General features: G+C 47.7%; 1 protein-coding gene across 1 annotated transcript in view; it reads right to left on the bottom strand.

The window, feature by feature from the left end:
* Klhl3 (kelch like family member 3) overlaps positions 1 to 19,332 on the bottom strand; it is a 111,657-nt gene extending 92,325 nt beyond the window's left edge. The window contains exon 1 of the mRNA XM_055629403.1: positions 19,140 to 19,332. Coding sequence (XP_055485378.1) covers positions 19,140 to 19,195 — 56 coding nt within the window. The 5' untranslated portion in view covers positions 19,196 to 19,332. The remainder of the gene's footprint in view (positions 1 to 19,139) is intronic.
* Between the last annotated feature and the right edge of the window lie 5,578 nt (positions 19,333 to 24,910).

Genomic DNA, 24,910 nt, shown 5'->3' on the forward strand with positions numbered 1-24,910 from the left:
ATTTAACGTGACCATAGGCAAAGGAAGTCCCCAGTCTCTCTCATCACAAAAGTCAGGGGTCAGAGAAGGAGAAAGCCAAGTATCACTGGAGCACCGTGTTTTACGAATTACGATTCCACAGGAGCTATGCCACAAGGGATGTATTTAGTGACATTGCAGTAGAGAAAGGCCTTCCAGAAGAAGAGGGCTGGCAAACATCGTCCTGAGCAACAGGAACAGCAGGCACAGGGGGAAAGCACCCACAGTCAGGGAGCCTAGAGGACACCCCGGGGAAGATATTAGCCGGGGGGACTGTGCCCCTGGACCAGCGAGGGAGCAGCAACAGGCTTTAAACACAAAGCAGATGACCACATCTATAATCCAGAAGAGCCATGGTGGTAAGAGCTTGGAGAACAGGGACCCATGTGTGAAAGCTTCTAGGAAGCCATAACTCAACTGGTGGATAGAAGGTGGGGCTGGAGACATGGCTCCAAAGCTAAGAGACCTGGCTGCTCTTGCAGAGGACCTGAGTTCAATTCCTGGCACCCACGAGGTGGCTCACAGCTGCTGTAACTACAGTTCTAGAGGACCCAAGCCCTCTTCTGGGCTCCATGGGCAACACACACATACATGGTACACAGACATGCATGCAGGCTAAACACCCACCTACATAAAATAAAGGTAAGAATTTAAAACAAAAATAGGAGTCTGCAGTTGTTATGGGAAACACAGGCTACGTGGCCTATGTGAACACACGCACCCTGCTACCCACTGTCTCAACACTTGTTTGCACTGAAATCACGCTATAAAACTTTTGAATATGGTGCCACATCATGGGAGGAGGAAAGGAAGTTCTGCTCAGATCTGAGTGCCAAGGTCAGATCTAGAACCCTGAAGAGAACTGTTAGGCCAGACTCCACTTCATGAGCGGGGAAACAGCAACGTTCCCATTGGTGCACAGTTGAGGACCTACAGTCTATCCCATCTGGGCCTTGAAGGTGGTCTCCCCAGTCAAGTGTCCTCCATCTGTTGCCACCTCACCCTGCAAACTGCTGAGGACAATGATGCTTTATTAAGGGAATGTCCTGAAGACCTGGGGGTCTTTAGAGACGCCACAGTGGGACTCACCACTATCAGAAATGCCACACCCAGAGTTTGTCTGACCATAACATGCCTCCCCTTTGGTCCCCTTACCTACCTTCACTTCAGCATGCCAATGAGCTCTGGGGATGTGTGGAGTCCTTGCACAAGGAAGAACGGTAACAGAGGAAGATAAATACCAAGATGCCCAAAGATGATTAGAATTATGTATTCAAGGCTGCTCTTTCAGGGAACCTGGGCTTGGTTCCCTGCACCCACATGACAGGCATCTGTAACTCAAACCCAAAAGATCTGACACCCTCTTCTAGCCTGTGCCGGTATCCAGGCACACATGTGGTACACAGACACACATGCATGAAAAACACTCATATACATAAAAATATATACAAATAAATAATCTCTGTAGTGAGAACTTTGGATTCTTTACAAACACAGAAATGCTTTGGGAATGTGTTTTTGTTTCAATCCCAGGTGTGGGATATGGGGCTGCTTCAGACTGTCCACAGAGCTGACTGTGATTTGCCTCATGCTCTAGCAGCAGTGTGATTTTGCCAGCTGAAGACAGTTTACGTTTGGAATTCTGGGGACTCTTGAGAGGGTATATAAATGCCAGAGCCCCAAAAGAGGCAGCGTTTGCTTCTGCTCCTGCTGCTGTTTGTTCTTGTTTGCCTTCACTAATTAGATACTGAATTTTATTTCACAGTGTCAAACAGAAATTCAAATTTTCCTATGGGTTTTTGATTTACTGATTCTTATTTTTCCCATTCCCTATCATGCCACCTAGTTCACAAAGATTCAAATACATAGAGATCCTTTTTGCACTCTCTAGCCAGTTGCAAAAGTCGGTTTATACAAATAACACATAATTTCTGTAGTTTTGTCATGTCTAATTCCTGACAGGTTAAGTCATGAAGCCTTTGATCATTCTTGAGGAATGCCCTGTGTATTCTATCTATGCCCTTTATTCTTCCTACAAATTTTAGGATCAGCTTGTCAAGTTCCATGAAAAACTCTGAGAGGCTTTTAATAGAAACTGCATTGAATTTATAGATCAATTTATATTGAATCAATACTTTTTCAATTATTTCTATCTATAAACATGGCTTATCCTCAATTTGCTTAGGTCCTTTAAAATGTTTTAGTGTGTGTGTGTGTGTGTGTGTGTGTGTGTGTGTGTGTGTGTGTGTGTACACGCGCACCTGAGTGTGCATATGCACAGCACATGTATACAGGAGCCCACAGAGGCCAGAAGAGGGTTCCAGACCCCCAAGCCAATGTTACAGGTAGGTGCTCACAAGCTGCTGTGTGAGTTCCAGCTGAACTCCAGGCCTCCCCCAGAGCAGGAAATGCTCCTAACTACTGAGCCATCGCTGCAGCTCCACAGGTCCTTCCCAGCGTCACTCACGCTTCCGAGGATTTCTGTCTGAAGATCTTAGATACATTTGTTATGATCTTTCCCTAGGCATATTACTGCCTTTCTTGTTATTCTATAATAGAAACTGTTCTTTTAAAGGTGTATGCGGTGACTGTTGCAGTTTAGGCAGTGCAATTACATTTACCGACTGAGCATCTAGCCAGCTCCATAGCAAATGCTCTTACTGTATCAAATTATTTGACCGTTGATTCAATTGAATGTTCTTTGTATATAATGCCAGAGATGATATTCTCCCCCCCCCCGTGGGTGTGGGTATGTACCAGGTAGTTTTCATATGTATGATCCTCCTGCCTCAACTTCCTGAGGAGCTGGGGTGATAGGCCTATGCCATCAAGCCTAGCTATTTTTTTTTAATTATCTTATGCTTATGGGAATTTGTCTGCACGTAAGTCTACGTAGCACAGGTGTGCATCTGTGTCCACAGGCAATCCGTGCAGCACAGGTGTGCTCCTGGTACCTGTGGAGGCAGAAGAGGACAGTTTTCCCTCAGAACTGAAGTTACAGAATGGTTGTGAAGCCGCTCAGGTGCTGGGGCTCAGAACCCAGGTCCTCCAGAAGAGTACCCGGGGGGCTGAGCCTCCCCTCCAGCCCATTGGGTTTCTTTTTTAACTTTGAAGACATAATTCTAATCATCCTCGTGCACGTCTTTACTGAGAAGACATTTGCGCTGGCTGAGAAGACAAAATAATGCCAAAGAGAAAAAGTAATCGTAAACATTCCTGTTGTAGCCCCAATTTCAAAGATATTCTAATGTTTCCAATTTCATGAAATTTCAATTTCATTTATTACAGGATTTTGTTAATGCGTTTGATAGAGTTAAGAAAACACTCAAGTTGGGTGTGGTGGCACATGTCCACAGACCCATCATGTGGCCAAAGCAAGAGGATTGTGAGTTCAAAGTCAGCCCGGGCTACATAGTGAGAGCCAAGACAGCCTGGACTAGAGAGGGACACCCTGACTCAAAACTGAGCAGAGAGAGGAGAGGACAATGGGGAGGAGGGAGAAGAGTCGACAGGGAGGAGAGGAGAGAGGAGGGAAGGATTCGCTTGTATTTTTATTTAGTTTTTTAAATCATATTTATGCTGCATGTTACCAAATAATCTTACATATATAATAAAATGATATGTATATTTTTTCTTTAATATTTCAGTGTGGATTATATATTAATATAGAACCCTATTTGTGCTCCTGAAAATAAATATCAAAACTATAAAATAGTGCACAAATACCCATTTTAAATATTGTTTTCACACTATGGAGATACTTAAGAGCCAGCATAAGAAGAGCTAAAATGAGGCTGGAGAGATGGGTTAGGGGCACTGGCTGTTCTTCCAGAGGACCTGGGTTCAATTCCCAGCACCCACATGACAGTAACTCCTGTCACAACTGTAATTCCAGTTCTAGGTGATCTGACCCTCTCACATAGACATACACACATACCAATGTATGTGAAATAAAAATAATTTTTTAAAAAGAGCTAATATGGAAATAACCAAGGAACTACTGAAGGTCCTAGACAGGAAACTCATAAATTAGAGCTCAGGACACCTGCTAGCTCCCCTTCACAAACATGCGTGAAGTATGGAGCAAATGGAGTGTCCTGGAGGAGCTGACACGCTCTGTGCAGTGACCGCCTCTTCTGCTTTCCAGCCTTCCAAACGGCCCAGGAATAATACCGGTGCCTGTTCATGCAACTGTTTACAAAGGGGTCTCAAATGTGGTCTGTCTATAAAGTACAACAAAGTATGACTCACACTGGTACCTCCCTGAAAGAACAATGACTTGCTGATGTCCCTGGAGCACCCCAAACCCTTTCCTCCCTGATGCAGGGGTCATCCTTGACACGAGCAGGAACTCCAAGCACCTCCTCTCCTGCCTCCAATAACTCCATAAAGACAGAGCCGATCTAAAGCGGCTCTTGACCTCTGGCTTCTCGGCGATGAAAGCTCCTTAGTGACTTGCCCATCATTCAGGGAGAAGGACATTAAAGAAAGAGTGCCCATGGGCTTAGAGATGCGTACAGAGAATCTCTTGTATACTATACGGAAGCATCGCCTGTCAACAGAAAGCTGATGGCCTGTTAGCTGAAACAGGAGAGAGGAGGTGGGAAGTGCAGCAGAGAGAGAGGTGAATTCTGGGAGAGAGTCAGTGGAGAGATTCGCCCCAGATTCTGAGGAAGACGACTGTATGAAACCAAAGAGGGCTGGAGAGGTGGCGCAGCAGGTAACAGCACAGGCCGCTCTTCCAGAGGTCCTGAGTTCAATTCCCAGCAACCACATGGTGGCTCATGACCATCCAAAATGTGACCTGATGCCCACTTCTGGTGTGTAGGTGTACATTCAGACAGAGCACTCATGTACATAAAATAAATAAATAAATCTAAAAAAAAAAACAAAGGAAAGAAACCGCGGAGAGGTAACCAGCCACATGGCACACATAGAATAGAATAAATGGGTAAATAAGTGATAAGCAGGCCAGGGAACGAGCCAAGCTCATGACCTAGGCATTTATTCCTGAATGATAAAGTCCCACAGTTGTTATTTTGGGAATTGGAGTGCAGGAAGAAAGCACACGGTTACAGAGATCCCAGAGTAAAGAGCAGAGTGGGTTCCCGATATCCTCAGACTTTCTGGGCAGCAGCTTATGCTCTCAGCAATACTGTGCATTCATGTGACAAGCGCACACATACATATGTATGTACATAAGTGTACACACACGTTACATAATTGCACACATACATGTACACACATTCCTGCCTCAGCCTAGGAGTCCTGCCCTGTCATTTCCTCCCCTAGATCTTTCTCCCTAGATCTGGTTTGTCACCCAACAACACCACAGCATTCTGGTGCTTGGTCCCCAAATAAAGCTGGGGGACCCTGTCTTCCCATCTACGGAACATGGGCCACACTGAGTCATGCCACCCATGCTCTCAGCCACGTCCAGGGTGTATGGCTATGCTCTCCAACCCACTCAGACCCAGCCTTCTGCGTTTCACAGGGTACCTGGCCTGTCATTTCCCTCCAAGATCAGTTTTCTGCTCTTCCCGGCAGAGCTGACGCTCTGGCTGCTCACTAAAGGAATCTTCATGTGTACCCCAATGTCCAGAGCTCCACAACGCTGAATCAGACTACACCTACGAGTAAATGGGGTAACCCCTTATGAATGCACTCAGAAGAAATAGTTGTCTAAGCCACTTTCTGCATGAGCTTCAACAGACATCAAATTAATCCAGTCGATCAAATGGCTGAGGACCTGGCTCAACAAGTAATTTCACACACTGTGTGAACCAGCAGCATTGATGCCATGAGTGATTCCTTTAGCTCCGGTGGTAAAAAAAAAAAAAAAAAAGGCCAAGAACTGCTGCTGGAAAGACGGTGCCATCGTGAAGAGCTTTCACGGCCTTTGCAGAGGACTAAGAACTCTGTTCCCACATGAGGCAGCTTACAACCTCCCGACACTCCAACCCCAGGGAGGCTGAAGCCCTCATCTGGTCTCCAGGCACAGAAGAAGGCACGTGTGCACACGCTCACATACATACACACACATATATATGCATAAATAAGAAAATAAAAATAAACCTTTTTAATAAACCTATCAGCAGCTCACAGAAAGGAAATGTTACAAGTTGGCTCACTGTTTCTCCCAGGCGTTCGCTGACTCCATTCAAAAGGTCAGAATAAGACAGTCAGACCTCAGGAAGGGACAAACATGGCTGTCCCTCCCTTCTGGAGCTTTCCGTTTGTCCTCCCACCCAGCAGCCCTCTGTGGGCGTTCTCTTTCCCGGGGCTTTCTGCAGACCTCCGCCAAGCTGCTCCTGTGGAAAGTGAGTGGGCCATGTCCTTGATATCCTCACCACCCACAGCAATGTCTACAGGGGCCATCTGCCCCGTGTAGTTAGCAGCCACGAAAGACTGACTGTCATTTAAGAGCTAGGTGTGGTGGATCACGCCTTCAGTCCCAGCACTCAGGGAGGCAGAGGCAGGTCGATCTCTTTGAATTCAAAGCTAGCCTGGTCTACAAGAAGGCCAGACAGCCAGGGTAGTTACACAGGGAAACCTTGTCTCAAAATAAATAGATAGATAGATAGATAGATAGATAGATAGATAGATAGATAGATAGATAGATAGATAAATAGTCTTTCAAAACTGCTGTATGAAAATAATCTCAAAATTCCTCAGGCTAAAGCCTCAGTTCTTGCCTAGTATTCAGGCACCACACACACACACACACACACACACACACACACACACACCTGAACTGAACCTAAACCACTAGCCTGACCTCACCCAAATACTGACTGAGAACCATTATGTACTGAGTAGGAGCTGCCCCGCTGTGGACCTAGTTCCCCCCTTTCCAGTATCACAACCTGCCTGCCTGTTCTGTGACAACCGACTCAGCCTTGCCTCCTCCAGGCAGCCCTTGCAATACTTCAGTCCCAACTATTCTTTTCCTAAATGACTACTGTATTTCCAGCATACGAGCCACCTGGTACACAGAACATGGCTGTCTCTGATCGCTTTTTCATTTTCTTATCTAGCCATCGTCTCTTCACGGCACATTCAACATATTGGCAGGTAAGGGCCATGCACCCAGGACGAGCTGTTGTAACAGGCCCCAGGCCTTATCACAACTGATTTCATGATGGAAATGCCATCCAGGCTGTAAAACTCAGCATAAAACAGGGTCGCCAGTCAAAACGAAAACAAAGGCCTAATCCATCAACGTCCATAGTGGGGGGGGGGGGGTTGTCTCTAAATGTGCTAACCTTGCTCTTTACCTTCTGTAGTTCTGCTGCTGGCCAACTTTTCTTGTTAACTGAACTATGTCAACCCAGGATATTTTTTCTTTATGTTTAAAACTCAGCTTGAGAAAGGCTCAGGGCTACGCTGGGGTCCCCAACATCCAGTGTAGTCGTTGCTGGCTCATACTTTCTATCGGCTTGCACCCATGTCCAAGCAGTCTTTTCTCCGGTGTGTACCCCACAACACTGTATGACTCACAACAGCCTACCTGGCAGAGAAGCAGGATACAGCGGGCCCTCGTCCAAGGCCGTGAATGGGTTCTGAGCTGAGAACCTGTCATTTGTCCTTACAAGTGGTAGACAGGAAAGCAGAGTGGGCCATGCAGGCTGACTCAGCTACCACCCACAGGAGCAGATACTGACTGTAGAATAGGCCTCGGGCTGAACTATACATGAATTCACGGAAACTATTATAGAAGTATATGTAAAAGACATTGCTGGGTAGTAGTGGTGCACACTTTTAATCCTAGCACTTGGGAGGCAGAGGCAAGTGGATCCCTGAGCTCAAGTCAGCCTGGTTTTCATGCAGAGTGACTTCCAAGACAGCCATGGCTACACAGAGAAACCTATCTCTTAAAAAAAAAAAAAAAAAAAAAATATATATATATATATATATATATATATATATATACACACACAAATATATATATAGTGTGTGTGTATGCCCTGACTATGCCTCTCTATAGTCCACCACTTCCCCTACCCTCTAAATCCCCAATCTGATGGCCACTGTCTTCTCTTCTCACCTCCTGTTACATAACTGAATCCACACATAGCCCAAATTGCCCTAAATTTGGGATACTGAGCTACAGTTCCTTTCTGTCTTCTCTACCTCACTAGACATAACCAAGAGGAACACGCCTATCCAAGCCGGAAACTGGGCAGTCGTCCCTGGTAGCTTGTCTCCTGTCTCCTACCTCCACAACTCTCATTCTGTGCCCTCTGCTGTCTCTGCTGTGGTGCTCGTCTCCTGGCCCTACTACCACAACCTTCCTTCTGCCTCATCTATTGCCTGGGTTCTCACCATCACCTCCTCCACGATGTCAGCATGGTCCAGGCATTTTTGTCCCAAAGCCTCCTCCTTCTCTCCTCACGGGCTTCGGAATGAATCTCAGAGAACCATCGTGGTCTTCCATCACCCCATCATTGCCCTGGAGATGTCACTACCCTGTAACTAATCTACTTGCAACAGCCTACGTACCTGATGCTCTTTGGCTTGGTGAAGCATGTCTGCCTAAGGCCACGTCCTACTACCTCTCCTACGTCTAGCTCAGCCTCAGAGCCTCATGTGATGAGCTAGACCCCGCCCCTACCGGGGGTTTTACCACTTGGCCTGTGTCTTCTGAAGGGTTCTTCCTTATCTGCCTTCCCACACAGGGTACGATGGTTAGTGGCTACAGCTGGGCGAGGGGAAGGCGCTCTGATTTATCACAGGTATTTATTATTTCCACAGGCTAAACTGTCCCTCCATGAGATTTCAAGCTGCCACCTGTCACTTGGGACAGATACATGCTCCTGTTCTACGAGTGCACAGCCCTTTCCTGTGAGATACGACAGGCCCAAGTCCAAAGGCTCAGACAAGAGTAAAATGTGAACATGTTAATGCAATTTCTTTATCTTGTTTCATTTTCAAAGTAGCCAAATCGAGTAACTGAGTCACAAAATTCCTAAATAAGCAGCTTTGTTGTTAGGTTTGATTCCTTGAGAACCACGATGGCACCTTAGTCCCAGCTTTGTTTGTTTGTTTGTTTGTTTGTTTTTGTTTTGTTTTGTTTTGTGTTTCAAGACAGGGTCTCTCTGTGTAGCTTTGGCTGTCCTGGAGTCCCTTTATAGACCAGGCTGGCCTCGAACTCACAGAGATATGCCTGCCTCCTCCTGCCTCTGGCCTGCTGGGATGACAGCCATCCTAACGAGCCTCGAGTAAATGAATCATGGGGTGAAACCACCAACCGACCGCCGTGTGCTTTGTCACTTCCCAGCTCTAAAACAGGGCTTTCTCTCCTTCCATTTCCTTCTCCCCCACTGCAGGGGAGCAGGCACAGCCCAGACCCCTGCAAAGATGATGGAAAATCAGCAGGACTGAAGGGGAACAGGACAGCACCCAGGAGAGAGGAGAGAATGGCAGACAGGCCCAGTGTCACTGAGTACCTTGTGAGTCCTGGGGTCCTTGTGTGGGAAAAATCCAGGCAATGAGTCGAAGGGAAAGGCAGGAGGCCTGTGAAAGGGGGACCTCCAAGGAAGCTGCCCAGCAGGGGGGCTGGGGCCTGGAGGAAGGACCTCCAGAACACAGACAGTGTGGAGGAACCCACAGGGGAACAAGCAGCCCAAGCAAGGCAGCCAAGGCTCACAGATTCCCCTCCACAGCTCTTCACACGACAGAGCTCAGAAGCAATCGGCTCGTGCCAGCCCTCACCCATGGGGCCCCCAAAAAAATGTTATATTGGAGCTAGAGACGAGACAATAAAGAAAGGCAGGATCACGTAAGGAAGGCAGAACCACTCCAATAAGACCACACTGAATCTCTCAGCAAAGTAAATATCCTTTGGAAAGAAAAGACCAAAAACTAGATGCTAGCTGTAGGTCCCTCTCCTTTCCCACTGTGTAAGAAGAAAAGTGGTTTAACCATCAGATTATGCTCTTTGGTTAGTTCTCGGTCTGAGTGCAGAGCCTGAGGCCTGTAAATCACTACACAGCCTTTGGACCAAGATGGCCTCCCATACCTCCTGCAGGGTCCCCTTCAGAGGGAATGAAGACACTGGCCGCCCTAGGTAGCACAGTTTACTACAGATTAACGGTGGACCAGCCACCCACTGTACATCAGGTTCTCATGAGGTTGTCAATGGGGTTCTGCTTCTCCTAACGAGATCAACACGTTGGGCTAGAGAGATGGTTTAGTACTGAAGAGTGCTGGCTGCTCTTCCAGAGGACCCAGATTCAACTCCCAAATCCAAGCAGCAGCTCACAACCAGGACACCTAACACCCTCTTCTAGTCTTCAAGGGCACCAAACACACGCTTTGTGTATAGGCGTACACGCAGGCAAAACACCCATAGACATTGACAAGACAATAAAATAAAAAGACCAGATTTCTGAACCCATGCGACCCTGGACAAACTACAGATCGAGGAAGTAACCCTATCCGAAAGTTCAAGACAAAAAAAAAAAAATCACCAAATTTAGATGTCAACATCTTGGCTGATGAAGAACTCAGCACTTATCCAGTCACCAGAATCCAGGCGTTCATAGACCCTGCCACCAAGTAACAGGTAAGCTGCTCACTCTTTCGGCAGGATCACCTGAATCCCTGCACCGGGATGAGGCTGTGAAATAACTCACACAGGGACACTCTAGACACGCATCAGCGAGCTCTGACTCCCAGAGGACAGTCAACCACAGGCAGCATTCGCTGGAAGTTGGCTGTGCTAAAGCGTCTGACATCCATTATCTAGTTTCATCTTCAGATCAATAGGATGAAGCAGCAACTACTGTCTCTTGGAACTGAGATAAAAATCTGTCCAGAAAGTCCTACATAATTGTCATGTTTCTGATCCAGGCAGCCCTTCCCATGAGACAGCCAGGATTCATGAAAGCTGTTGGTAGTTGCTGCCATGCCTACCACATGGCCAGCTTCAAGAACTGGTGTTACTAATCACATTCCTGAAGGCCTAATCCATGACTTCACTTACAACGAGGATGAAAAGAAACAAGTTATATAAAGATATAAAACACTTGTGTTCATGCAGGCAGAATCAGACAAGAAGAGACACACTCCTGTAATGAGGCTTTTTGGAAGCCAAGGTTGCTTGGGGCTTGAATGAGCGCTAAACTCATCGCGTGTGCCACGCTATGACAGAGGCAATGGTGTGCATTCACAAGTCGAAGGGGAAGTAGGGAGCTGGAGGGATGGTTCAGTGGTTAAGAGCACTGTTTGTCTTACAGAGGACCCAGGTCGGGTTTCCAGTGCCCACATGGTGATTCCCAACCTCTATATCACCAGTTCCCGGGGATGTGGTGCCCTCTTTGGACCTCCAGGGTCAGACACACATGCAAGCAAATATTCAAGCACACACGATAAAATTAAACAAACCTTCTTTTCAAAAGGGGAAACCAGCCTAAGACCTTCACAAATCATAGACAGTCACATGTTCCATCCTGAGATTTACTGAACTTACATAACGAAAAAAAAATCTTAGAACAAAGCATGCTCAAACTATTTTTTACATGGCTTCCCACTGGTCTGCTCAATTTAACCTACTTTTAGGGTTCATCTGGAATTTTTAAAAAAATAGGTCATTTCCATAGTGGGGATGTCATCAAATAAAGCAGGCGATTTGGAACACACAGAGAAAAATGTTCTTGCCTGGATTGGCCTTAACAGTCTAAAACTTAGCAGAGAAACCCTAAAAAGCCAATTCTGGGTGTGAAATGAAAAGACTCCTTTTGCTGATTTTATTCCTTTTATACACAAAGAAAGAAAGAAAAGAAAGAAAGATAAAAAGAAAGAAAGGTTCAAGAACTTGTTTTTTGTAAGATTTATTTTATTTTATTATTTTATTTTATTATTTTATTATGTATACACCAGGTCTCATTATAGATGGTTGTGAGCCACCATGTGGTTGCCGGGAATTGAACTTAGGTCCTCTAGAAGACCAGCCAGTGCCTTTTCTCTGAGCCATCTCTTGAGAACAGCCAAGAATGGTGGCTTAAGCCTTTAATGCCAGCACTCAGGAGGCAACGGCTGGAGAATCTCTGCGTTTGAGGCCAGCCTGGTCTATGGAGTGAAAAGAAGTAGAAGGAAAAAAACAAACAAATTGCTTTACTTGAATGAACAAATATTTTCTTTTTCATAATCCAAGATGGAAGGTTTGGTTTCCGTGGTGGCCACTGTAATCATGCGCCTCTGTCTCAGGAGGGGTGGGGACCCAAAACTTTCTGCCCAAGAGTCTGTTCGTGACTTGTAGGCTCTGGGAAAGGACGAAGCGATCAGCCAGCAGGACATGGAACAGAAAGCAATGTTACGTTGGTGGACATAGGCCCTTGCTGGGTCTCACCAGCGTTTTACCTGTTGAAGCCAAATCCAGCATTTAGGGAAGCAACTTCCCAGGTGCCTCCCTGGTATTTACCTATTGCTGTTCTTGGAGCAAACACACAAGTACTTCACCTCAGAAGCTCCCTGGGGCACAGAAGCAGGCTCCCGGGATGAGAGCCGGCCGAGAATAGCCACCCTTTGAGGACACATAGAGGTGGTCACAGCAGAGTTGTCCTGAAAGCCTTCTCAAGCAAGAGAGCTCCTACTTTTTCCATGATGAAAACTGGACAACTCTAAGAAAAATGGGCAGCCAACCTCTCCTTAGGATGACATCTCTTCTAACAGATGCTTTTCTCTGCAACCGCTGTAGCTCTGCCAGCCTCAACCTAAGTGTGTGTGTGTGTGTGTGTGTGTGTGTGTGTGTGTGTGTGTGTGTGTGTGGTGTGTCTTTGCATGTGTCTATGTTTGTCATCTATGTCTGTATGTGTCTGTACTTGTGTGTCTGTGTCATGTGTATCTGTATGTGTCTGTGTCATGTGTCTCTGTATGTCATGTGTCTATGCGTGTCTGTGTGTGTCTGTGTGTACCTGTGTGTCTATGTCTTTGTGTGTGTACCTGTGTGTGTGTGTAGCATACACAGCAAAATTTATAATTTTTATCACGAAGTCCATTTTTATTGCTGTCTAACCATCACCATTCTCCATCACTGTAGTTTCTCTTCCAGATTCTAAATTCCACACCGGTGAGGCAGTCCCTAATCCCTTTTTCTCTACTCCCAGCAACCATTTCACTTTCTGTTGCTATAAACTGAATTTATCTTGCGAGTGGAAATTTTCTTTTAATCCATCCACAAGGCTGATTTTCAAATCTGAACGAAAATACCAACAGCAAAGGCAACTGCCATTTTCATTGTTTGAGAGAGGGGGGGTAAAGGGAGTGAGAGAAGTAGGAGAGAGAATGAATCACTTTCCCCTACTCACGAAGCCTTGGTGATTCCCCTCTGGAGGAAAATTTAGCCCTAGAGCTAGAGAGCTTGGGAAGGCTGTAAAAGAAGTGCAACTCCACAGCTCTTTCTGAGGTCTTAGCCTGAGCAAGCAGCACCCAGCTCATGCACCCTGGGCAGCTATGTCCCACATGCATCTATAAAGAAAGGGAAGGGAGCTGGAGAGATGGCTCAGAGGTTAAGAGCACTGTCTGCTCTTCCAGAGGTCCTGAGTTCGATTCCCAGTAACCACATGGTGGCTCACAACCATCTATGATGAGATCTGGCACCCACTTCAGGTGTGCAGGTGTACATGTAGATTTAAGAAAGAAAGGTAAAAACCATACAATGGGAAAAAATAAAGCGTCTTCAACAAATGGTGCTGGTCTAACTATATGTCTAACTGTACAAAAATGTAAATAGATCCATATTTCTCTCCCTGCACAAAACTCAAATCCAAGTGGATCACCTCAACATCATATCAGATACACCAAATCTATTAGAAAAGAAAGTGGGGTCACTGGCAGAAGATCCTCCTGAGTGAGGGAACCATGCCCAGAAAGATGCGTATAGTATGTACTCATTTATGAGTGGATTTTAGCCATATAGTACAGGGTTAACACAGCACAAGGAACAGACTCAGAATAAGATAACTAACAAGGAGGATCCAAGGGAGGATGCATAAGCCTCACTTGGAAGGGGAGATAGGATAGGTGGAGGTAGTGGCTGAAGAGAGGGAGCAAGAAAGAGAGGGGGTGCAGAGAGATAAGAGAGGGGAGATTAGACCTGGGGAGAGTGAGAGCGAGAGGACAAAGGCCTGAAGAGAAAAGAGAAACTGAGGGTGAGGATATCTCTGTGACAAGCTGGAGACCTAAGTCAGGGTAGGCTTCTGGGAGGATATGTGGGGGATTCAAGCAGAGACTCCTACTAGTAGAGGCCATAGAGATTGAAGAGGTCACCCTCTAACTAGACTAGTCTCCTGGCAGAGAGAGAGGAACACCAATACACACACAAAAACTTTGACTCAAAGTTTGCCCTGCCCACAAGATGTGCAGGGATAGAGCAGAGATTGAGGGAATGTCCAACCAATGCCTGGCCCAACCAAAGGCCCACCCTATGGGAGAGTGTCAATTCCTGACGCTGTGAATGATACTCTGCTAAGCTTGCAGACAGGAGCCTGTCAGAGCTGTCCTCTGAGAGACGCTACCCAGGAGTGCCTCAAAACAGATGCTGAGACTCACAGCCAAACATTGGGGGATGCATAGGAAAAGTGGGAGGAAAAAGAAAAGGATATGGGGGTGACAGGAGCTCCACAAGAAGACCAACAGGACCAACTAACCAGGGCGGCCCAGAGGAGCCTGTGGAGACTGAAGCATCAACCAAGGACCACGCAGGAACCCCTACAAAGATATAGCAGATGGGCAGCTTAGGTTTCATGTGGGTCCTCTAGTAAGGGAAGTGGGGACTATATCTAACAGGGACTCACTTGCCAGCTTTTTGATCCCTTCCCCCTGGTAGGACTGCCTTGCCAGGACACAGGGAAAGAGGACATGCTCGGTCCCGATGCAATTTGATGAGCTGAGGTGGATGGGAAAGGGAGCTCCCGTTTTCTGAGGAAAAGAGGAGGGGGATAGAAAAAAAAGAAGGGAGGGTGGGACTGGGAGGGGAGGAGGGATGGGGCTACAACAAGGATGTAAAGTGAATTTTAAAAATTTTTAAAAATAGATCTCAGTGAAACCTTAAAACAATGAGAGCCAAACATGGTGGCACATGTCTTTAACCCCAGCATTCGGAAAGCAGAAGCAGGCAGATCTCTGAGCTTGAGGCCAGCCTGGTGTACAAAGTGAGTTCCAGAACATCCAGGGCTGTTGCACAAAGAAACATTGTCTCAAAAAATAATAATAATAATTAATAATAATAATAATAGTACAAGAGATGTGAAGCCCTGTGAGACACTTTACTATGCAAAGAATTTGGGTTAGCTTTCTCTGTATTTTTTTTTTCATTCAAATAGTCCCACATAATCATCTGCTTTGGATAATTGTTATAGGAAAATCTTAAAGGCTTTGTCCACCCCTCAGGGCCAGCACAGCAAGAGAAGGTCCAGGAATGATAGCAGCTGCTGTCCACACCAGAAAAAGAAATACTAGGTTCTGTGCACACACTGCCTCATTCAATTTTCAAAACAACCCCACAAAAATATGTTGTTGTTCCCTTTACATGCAAAAGACAGTTCAGTAAAAAATATGATATGCACAAGGTCATACGGCTCGTAAAACACTTCACGTTACTAAGTTTGTACTACTCCAAAGCCCACGCTTTCGATTGACATTTCGAGGTAAAAGGTACTTCCAGACTCTCATAGCAAAGAAAGAAAATAATTCATAGACATCGCTTGGCTGAAATGTCTTAATGCTTAAAAATAGCCCCAATTACATTTCAGCGGGTTAAATGTGGAGCAGGCACGAGAGGCAGAATGTCTCCAGTCCCTGGAGGTTGGGCTCGTGGCCTGGGCCAATCACTCTGCTTTCACTCTTGGTTTCCAGGAAACTTAGAAGCCGAAGCTACCTCCGCCTCTTCCTTCATCTCAAGCATTTCAAGCGGAGCCGAGAGAATCAGCTCCATAGCGGGATGTTCAAAGGTTTCGATCTCTTCTCTCGCCTTTTTAGTTAAGAGTTCATCACAAAAGGCAGCAGTTGAGGCTGAGATGCAGAGAGTAAGAGAAAACTGGGTGTGTGTGTCATCACCCAGAGCTCAGGCATCTTTGTGGAAGAGGGGGTGGAAAAGGCGCAAAAGCAGAGATGGTGGAAGACTTCAAGGAAACTCTGTTTTCCCAGATAAGAGGGCAGCTGTGCACAGGAACTCACAGCAGTCACAACAGCACGCCCAAGATCTGTGCAAGCTGGAGCCAGACACAATCCCAGCCTCCCTCCCAAGCTGAGGAGATACTAGCATCTGATAGCTGCTGGGAGAGGGAGAGTCAGGGTTTCTCTGTGGAGCCTGGGCTGTCCTGGGCTCCCTTTGTAGAGCAGGCTGGCCTCTAACTCACAGAGCTCTGCCTGCCTCTGCCTCCCCGAGTGCTGGGGTCACAGGCGTGTGCCACCGCGCCCGACTGAGCGTCAGTTTTCTTTATTGACATAATACCTGGTGTATGGATGGCAGCCCAGGGCAGACTCCACACCAATGGTAACTGGGTAACACAAACTGCACCAAAATGGTTAAGGAAGGAAGGGGGGAGGGAGAGAGAGGACACTGAACTCAATGGGTTAAAAAGGTGGGAACGGGTCCGGAAGGGGATGAGGAAGGAGAGAGGAATATGATCAAAATGCACGGTAAGAAATTCTCAAAGAATTAACGAAACTTGCCTGTGTTACCAGCTAGAAAATTACTCCCCAGGACCTGCTGTTGGTGACGCCATACAGGAGTCCGTGAGGGATGTTAAGAAATACAAGACAGCATCCTCACTTGTGAGGACATGTCTCCAAGTCTGAGGACCTGTAACTCATACAAAGCAGGAACACAAAAAGGCCGGCTAGACCTCTCACTCAGACCTAAAATACGAACAAGAGGTCGGCCGGGTGGCGCACACCTTTAATCCCAGTCTCTGGAGGCAGAGGTAGGCGGATCTCTGTGAGTTCCAGGCCGACCTGGTCTATATAGTGAGTTCCGGGACAATCCGGGATACATAGAGAGACCCTGTCTTAGCACACATGCACACATGCGCGCACACACACACACACACACACACACAAAGAGGTTTGTATGTAAGACCATCAACAAAGACTAAAAAAGCTGAGTCTCACGCAGGACTCTTGCGTGAACGGCCACGCATTGGAAAGAGAGAGAGGAGGCAAATCAAAGACTGCAATCTGTCCCCGGAACAGGGACAAAAAGTAATGATCTGGGCAGCCTAGTAAATGCTGGAACTCTCTACTCAGGTTTCTTGTGTCTGGTCAGCCTCTGGTAGACAAAAAGCCAATGGGCACCCAAAAGCCACAGACAAAAGGTGCCCTCGCAGACCAGTTGAGGAAGAGCCCTTTGGTACAAGGACTTGTGACGAAGCAGGACGCTGAACTGTGGACACAGACTCGGCTCCCAAATGCTCGGCTGGCAGCAATCCCATGCCAGCCACTCAGCCCAGAGACGCTGCAGGTGGCGCACGCAGACACAGTCCCGACTGATTCGCCTCCTCCTTCCCTCAGCTACCAACCAGACCAGTGAGAGAAACGACACCTTCGCCTCTGCCCCAAGGCCTCTGATGCCCCACTGCTCAGGGGGCACCTGTCATCAAGAGAGTCCGGAGAGGGGTACGAGGCAGGACACATGGTCTAAAAAGTCCTAGGACAGTGGTTTGCAACCCATTAGGGGCCTAACAACCCTTTCACCAGGGTCGCCTAAGACCATCAGGAAACATGTGTTTGCATTATGATTCATAACAGTAGCAAAATTACAGTTTTGAAGTAACGACAAAAATAATTTTATACTTGGGGTCACCACATTAGAAAGGCTGAGAACCACTGCTCTACCCTTCCTGTGGGTGGGCTATCAAGAACCACTGGTCTCTGAGGCTTTTTCTGAAAGGTAAGTGAGAGCCGGCTGCTGGCACATGCCTAATAATCCCAGCACGCAGGGAGGTCGAGGCAGGCGGATCTCTGTGAGTTCCAGGCCAGCCTCTTGATCTACAAAGTGAGTCCAAGACAGCTGGGGCTACACAGAGAAACCCTGTCTCAAAAATAAAAAACAAAACAAACAAACAGAAAGGATAGTGAAATGAAGCACACTTGTTCTCACAGGAGCCCGAGTGGGGACAAACTTTTCAAGGTGCTCTTCAAATGTGCCTGCCCCCCATAACAGCAACTCATGACTTGGAGGAAAAGACTACCGGCCTCTCTCCCTTTTCTCATCAAGGGAAACGGCAAAGCCTGTCCTCAGCGCCAACCCGCGGGTGAGGAGGCGGTGGCACAGTTTGGGAGACTTCTGCCAAACCTGTCCCTGCACTGAGCGCCTTCACAGCGGAGGATCAGCTCCTCAGATAAACGAGAACTGTACACACTCCTGCTTGCCAGGAGACAAACCCTGGTCAGCTCATTCCTGTCCGCTGCAAGCACTCAGACGATTTCTGCCCGTCCCTGTTTCATTAAAAGTCTGTGGTGGAAGAAACCGGAGTTCCTCTAAGACACACACGCCTCGAAGCAGCAGCAGCAGCAGCAGCAGCAGCAGCAGCTCTCAAACTTTGATACGGACAAAACCGTTGGTGAGCAAATGTCACTGGACTGGGTTTCTCCTCGGCTGGTCCCAGAACACAAAGCCAGTGTCCGGGAACATACCTATACACACAGACTCGATTTTAGGAAAGCCACCTGGCACGTTTCCTGAAGATTCAACCACCTAGGTGTGAACAAGTCTCCTAGGCCAGCCCTGCAATGACATCAAACCCCCCACCAAAGAAAGACACCCTGGGGGAAAGGGACCGCCTCCCTGAAAAAACGGCCTGAAAGGGGCGATCCTGGCTCCAGCCGTGCTGAAACTACTGCCCAACGCCAGCCAGGAAGTTCCTTCTTCCCGTGTGCTCCATTGCCCAGCAAAGCCAGACTTACCTTGGCAGGAGCCTGGTCTCCGGAACCTTGAGTCCTGGAAGAGGTAGGTTTCCAAAGGGACTTCCCAGCCCTCCCTCTCCTCTGGGATCCCGCAGCGGCCAGGCTTTGCAAGCCTTGCCTAGCTGATGCAAACAAATGCCGGTGGCTGCACCTTAAGCTCGCGTTTGCTTACACATGCACGCTGCACACACCAGCACTTATACATAACGTACCTTTCGCCCTCCATTGCGGGAGGCCCGGCAGGGTCAGTAGCCACCAAACTGTGCATGCACCCGGGGAACTAGCGCTGCTCTCCGGGTTCTCCCAGCAGCGCCGCGAGGGTTTCTGATCAGCAACAGTGATTCAGCATGGCTGCAGCTGAGACCTCCTCCCTCCCAAGCCTCCTTCCTCTGACTTACTCGCGGCAGCTTCCACCGCAGAAGCGACAGTGGTAGAAAATGTCTTACCCAGAGCTCCCTGCAAGCCCTTTCAGCTGCTAAAAGCAGCAACCCACTCGCTTCCCCTCCCCCGCAGGCTGGCTTCTCTGTCTCCTAGGAACAGCCACAGCTTCGGCGGCGGCGGCGGCGGCGACCCAAGGGCTGTGCCACCTTTCCAGCTGCTTGTACATCTGCTCAGGCATCCCCAGCCCTAGCGACTAGCCCACTGCACAGTCCCTTGTCTCCTCTTCGGCACTGCCACGGAGCAGAGGAATCCTCACCAGCTGAGAAAAGCTGACCCCTCCTCCTCTTGTCCTCTCCTCCTCCTAGGCTGTGAGTCTGTGGGCCAGGCCAGATTGCCGGAATGAGGAGGCCCCTCTGTGGCCTGCAATGGAGTTTACCCACCTGGGGAAATTCACTTGTCACATCAGCTCTGTCTAATCTCCCCTCCCCAAGCCCACAGTAAATTCTGAGAGGTGACAGTACAACAGGTGGGATTTGGGTGGGTGGGTGTCACAGAACCGAAATGAATAAGAAGAATTAGATGTGGGAGCAGAGCCAGATGGGTTACGCAGAGAGGGAGGTGCTCCTGAAACAACGCCCCTGTTTTACAAAACGCCAAAGATCACTGCAGGGATCCCAAGAACGCTGTCAGGTGGTTATCCTGGAGCCTCTGAAAGACCACCAGAACAAAACAGCTTTCTTCTTATTTTTTATTTATTTATTTTGGTTTTTTGAGACAGCATTTCTCTGTGTAGCCTTGACCGTCCTGGACTCACTTTGCAGATGAGGCTGGTCTCAGAGATCCACCTGCCTCTGCCTCCCCGAGTGCCCATGCCTGGCTGCTACAGATGAGCTTGGTAAGGTCTGCCGTGCTGACACTTAAGCAAGCTGTGGTTCCAGCTCTCGTGTCTACTACTGCACTCTCTCCAGATGAAGCTCCTGTGTCCTGGGCACTACCTTCTAGCTCTTCGCCCTACCTGGAAGGGCTCCTCTGGCCCCATCCTCAGTCTTTATGGAAGGGCAGTAAACCACAGTTCTTCTAAACCCTTCTAGTGTCACACCAGTGACAGCCACTGGCCTCCAAAATAACTGCAAAGGGCGTTGCCCTTATTGTTCTTGCCCCTAACTGAGAGGCTTGGGGAGTTTGGTATTTGCATGTCTTGTTTCTCAGGCTTGCAAGGCAAACTTGTGAACAGCTGGAAGCTAGTTTGTGTCTCCTAGACCTAACCAGGGCTTAGGGATAATTGGGGCAATTAGTGATGAGTCTAGAAGCTTCCCTGATGGTGCAGAAAAACTGACGTGAGTGCCCATCCCTATTCCAGGACTCCTCACCCACCAACACACCGGGCACCTTTGGAGCCACTCCAGCGTGCACTGGCTCAGTGGCCCTCAGGTAGTCTTTCTGTACTGCTGACTCCTTGACAACATAATCCCTACAATCTCTTTCACCTCTAACAACTGTGATTCTACAGAAGCTGAAAATGCCCCCGCTCTCCTTCTGCGTGTTCTCTGGACACCTGCCTAAGAGGGAAATTTTCCTGGGCTCTCATGTTTATGGGGAACTTTAGGAGGGTACAACAATGTGTGTGAAAATATGAGATGCTCACATGTGTCACTATTAAAATTATAATGTCAGCTTTCTTCAGTGTTGCACAGACCTAAGGTCATCAGGCTAAAGGAGGAACACAGTTATAAAAACTATAAGTATCAATATAACTTGAACTTGACGTAACATTCTGACTTCAAAATGACAAAAAAAGTGTGAGTCGCCAAGTTTATCTCCACAGACACCCGAGTGTCCTCTTAGCTGAGACCCAAAGCCGCTCTCCCTCAAAGAAGAAGAGCGCTGAGTAACTGCTCACACCCCACATCCCCGCATCTTCATTTGTTCACAACAAACCCTTCCTATCTTCCTCCCACTGCTTCGCTTCCTCCTCTAATCAGCTCTGTGGTTCCGTTTCCTCTGGACGTCAGTCACGGGGGCCACAGAAGCTCAGCATCCCGGGATCTGTGCCAGGGTGCAGGCAGGCAGCTAGTATGAGGTGAGTCACAAGAGGGATATAAAGCTGACTTCCCTTTGTGTGTGCCCTCATTCACGTCTTCACCATTCAGGAAAGAGGAAGGGGGGACAGGAATCTGAAAAGGAAATACTTAAGGATTGAACATACTCACACCTCAAAAGGAAGGATTGAAGCCGACATAAAGCCCCAGGTGGTTTCCTTGCAACCTACCTTAACCATATGAACCGGTGTCACTGTGGTGTGTCAGGCTCTTCCCGACACCCAGTATCCACGTGGCAGGACGGAGAAGGCCATCTGGGAAAGCCATCCGCCAGAAGTAAGGCTAGCGGAGCCAAGGGCCCTTCTCTGGAGAGGTGCTGGAGCGTTTTTTCTGCTCTCTGCTACATTTTACACCTTCTGCCTATTATCCAAACATTGTCTGGGCCACACTCCGACCTGTTCAGGGTAAGCTAATCCTCCCGGCTGGACTTGAGATGGAGAAGAGCCACTCTGGATTCTAGCAGGAGAAAATCAACAGGACCAAAGTGGTACCCACCTGGAGGAAAATCCTTACCCTTTGCTTGTCCCACCAACCACCGTCCAGGTTCCTCTCGCTGCCTCGGGCTACCCTCAGTTAGCCCAGCACACCGGCTGACCCCAGGTCAGGGATAAATCCCCAAAGCAATTTATCCAGCCGTCTATACCAACCCTGTTCGCAGTCATCCAGCTCTCAGCTGACTTCCTTTTCAGTCTGGATTGTTCTGAAAGTTCTCTCTTCTACTCTCTGCCTTGGCACCAGGAGCCAGTACCTCATCTGGGGACACTTATGCCAACAGTTCCTTCCCATAAGGGCCCTTTGCAGTGTTCTTTTTTCAAACTCTTTTTTATTTGGGGTGTTTAGGCCTTAACCTCCCTCCAACCTCCCAACCCTTACGTGGAAGAGAAAAGGTTAGTAGGGGGAGAGGACGCAGACCCCTTTACTTCTTCCAGCTGTTTAGGGTCAAGGGGTTCTCTCAGGGCTCTACCAATCTCCAGCAACCGCAGATGCAGCCAGCAGGCCCCTCCACGCTGCTGTATGCTGACACATTTCCCTCTGTCTGTCTGCTCTAAACCACCACACTGTCTCTGGTCTCTGGTCTTTCCAAACTGCTCCATGCCACACCTTCTCTTTCTGAGCTCTCATACTTATACTCTGAGTCCTAGACCACGCCCCTCTCTGTGCCACCTGTGGAAGGTCATTACCAGCTGGCAAAAGCCACACTCTGCCCGAGACAATTGACAGGCATGGACGAACTATAGCTCAACTAAAATCCCACACTTAGGATTAAAACATAAGTTTGCAAAGAAACCAAACTTCTCTTCCAGCCCTTTTTCTTCTTTTCCAGCTTTTTCCTCCACTTTTCCAATGCTTTGCTTTCTTACCTCTGCAGGTATCATAACACAGCACTATAAAAGTCTCTTTTATTCTCCTGAAGTAATTGTTGTCTCCGAGGCTTACTTCCTCCATCTGCTAACCTAGGCCTAGTCCTGGAAGCTTCTAGCCTCCATACAATCTACTCTAGGCCTAGAACATTTTCAGCCTCTGAGACTTACTGCTGAATAAGTTCACACAATTCTTGCTGGCTGGCTCAGTTCAGCTGTTCTTGCTCAAACTCCTCTCCAAACTGACTGTTTCAACCTGGCTTCTCTCAGTTTCTCACTGAATTGCTCCGCTTGGCCCCAATACTAACTTTGGCAATATTTTCTGGTCTTCTGGCTTCTTCCCATTCTCTGGCTCATCCTGTCTTCACCTGTGTCTAGTTTGTTCTCTCTTCAACCTCTCTCTATAAAATCATCCTGGTAAAACTGCCTCCTCTGCACTGATTTCCTAAGTCCTCTCTTTCCTAAGTCAACTCTTCTGTTGAGAGTTGAGTGTATCCTATCCTGATTCATTCTGCCAAATCTTTCTCTGGTTCGTCACTTTGTCTGCCTCTCAATGGCATGTCACTTTCAAATATGGGTGCTTCCTTCTACAAACTAACTTTACCTTCATTGTTTTGGATTCAAGGTGTGTGCGAAGGGCGTGTGTGTGTGTGTGTGTGTGTGTGTGTGTGTGTGTGTGTGTTCCAGCCAGAGTAGCCATGTTGCTGGGTTAAAATCCCTCTGCATTGCAAAATTGGGTCTCAAATCATACTGTGTACCTGAACCATTTACCTAAGTGGTTGAAAGTGTACACATCAAGAGATCCAAAGCACGCAGGAGGCAGAGGCAGGTGGATCTCCATGAGTTTGAGGCCAGCCTGGTCTACAGAGTTCTAGGACAGCCAGGGCTACACAGAGAAACCCTGTCTCAGGGAGAAAAGGAGGAGGAGGAGGAAAATGTTTTTATTTTTGTTTTTTCATCTTGACTTGGGGGTGCCAGAGAAATGGCTCTGTGGTTAAAAGCACACATTGCTCTTGCCAAGGACCTGAATTTGGCTTCTAGCACCCATGTCACGCAGCTCGTAACTGCTTGTGTGACTCTATCTTTAAGGGTACCTGCACTCACAAATGCACATAATTAAAATAAAATATTTTTAAAAAACTACTGTGTTTTAAAAACTATACACCTAGGAAGAAAAATTCTGCATAATTTATATATTTCAAAAATACTGGGTAGTTAGGCTCTACCTCACAGAGCCCAGGATGAGGAATTTTCATGAACCCCAGAGGTGACTGGAAGGTACCTATGAGGAGACCACATAGACTTCAAGGTCCTAGTAGGGAGCAGTGCAGGTGTACTTTCCAGAAGCATGGCCCCACGCAAGTTACCTTTGGAACATCACCTTCCCTTTTATAAAAGGAGCCTAATGTCAGCAGCTACCGCCACCGGTTCTCAGGTTTAAACAGAGAAGAGAAGCATCCAGCAGAGAGCCCCATTTGTGATGAGCATTGAGCAATCACTAGTAGCAACTAGTCCCATAGTCTTCTTCATCTTCTTCAAAGCAATTAAACATCCTTGACCCACTGGTCCTGGAACCAAGAAAACAATTATTCAGGGAGGGGGGCCAGTTTATGAAGCCATCATCCAACCTCGTTAGCCACTCTTGACAGCAGGCCCAGCAAGGACCTAACAAGACTGAGCTAAAGAATGGCCCACCCTAAGCTCTACACCGAAACTTCCCACCCAATCCTGGAGCACTTGCTGAGTGGACTCTACTTAAAGTGCCTGGGAAAGCAGGCAGAAATTGAGAAAGGACTTAAGACCCCCAAACAGTCAAAAGGTGAACAGATCAGTACCTGGTCCAGAGGGACACTGGCCTTCCCTCCTTCACCACTCTGCTCTGAGAAAGGAGGAGCCCATGTCCTGGGGAAGTCTCCTCAGGTGCCATTGCTCAAGGTGCTTGCATTACACCTTTACCATGCACACATCTCCTCACTGCTCCACACACACCCTTTCTTATTTTTATAGCCTCTACGGCAGCGCTTCTCAATCTGGGGGTCATGACCCCTTTGAGGGTCACCTATCAGATATCCTGCATGTCGAATATTTATATTATGATCCACAACAGCAGCGAAATTACACTTACGAAGTAGCAATGAAAAC

This window comes from Psammomys obesus, unplaced genomic scaffold (assembly GCF_907164565.1).
Source record: "Psammomys obesus unplaced genomic scaffold, mPsaObe1.curated_primary_1811, whole genome shotgun sequence".
Taxonomy (NCBI): domain Eukaryota; kingdom Metazoa; phylum Chordata; class Mammalia; order Rodentia; family Muridae; genus Psammomys; species Psammomys obesus.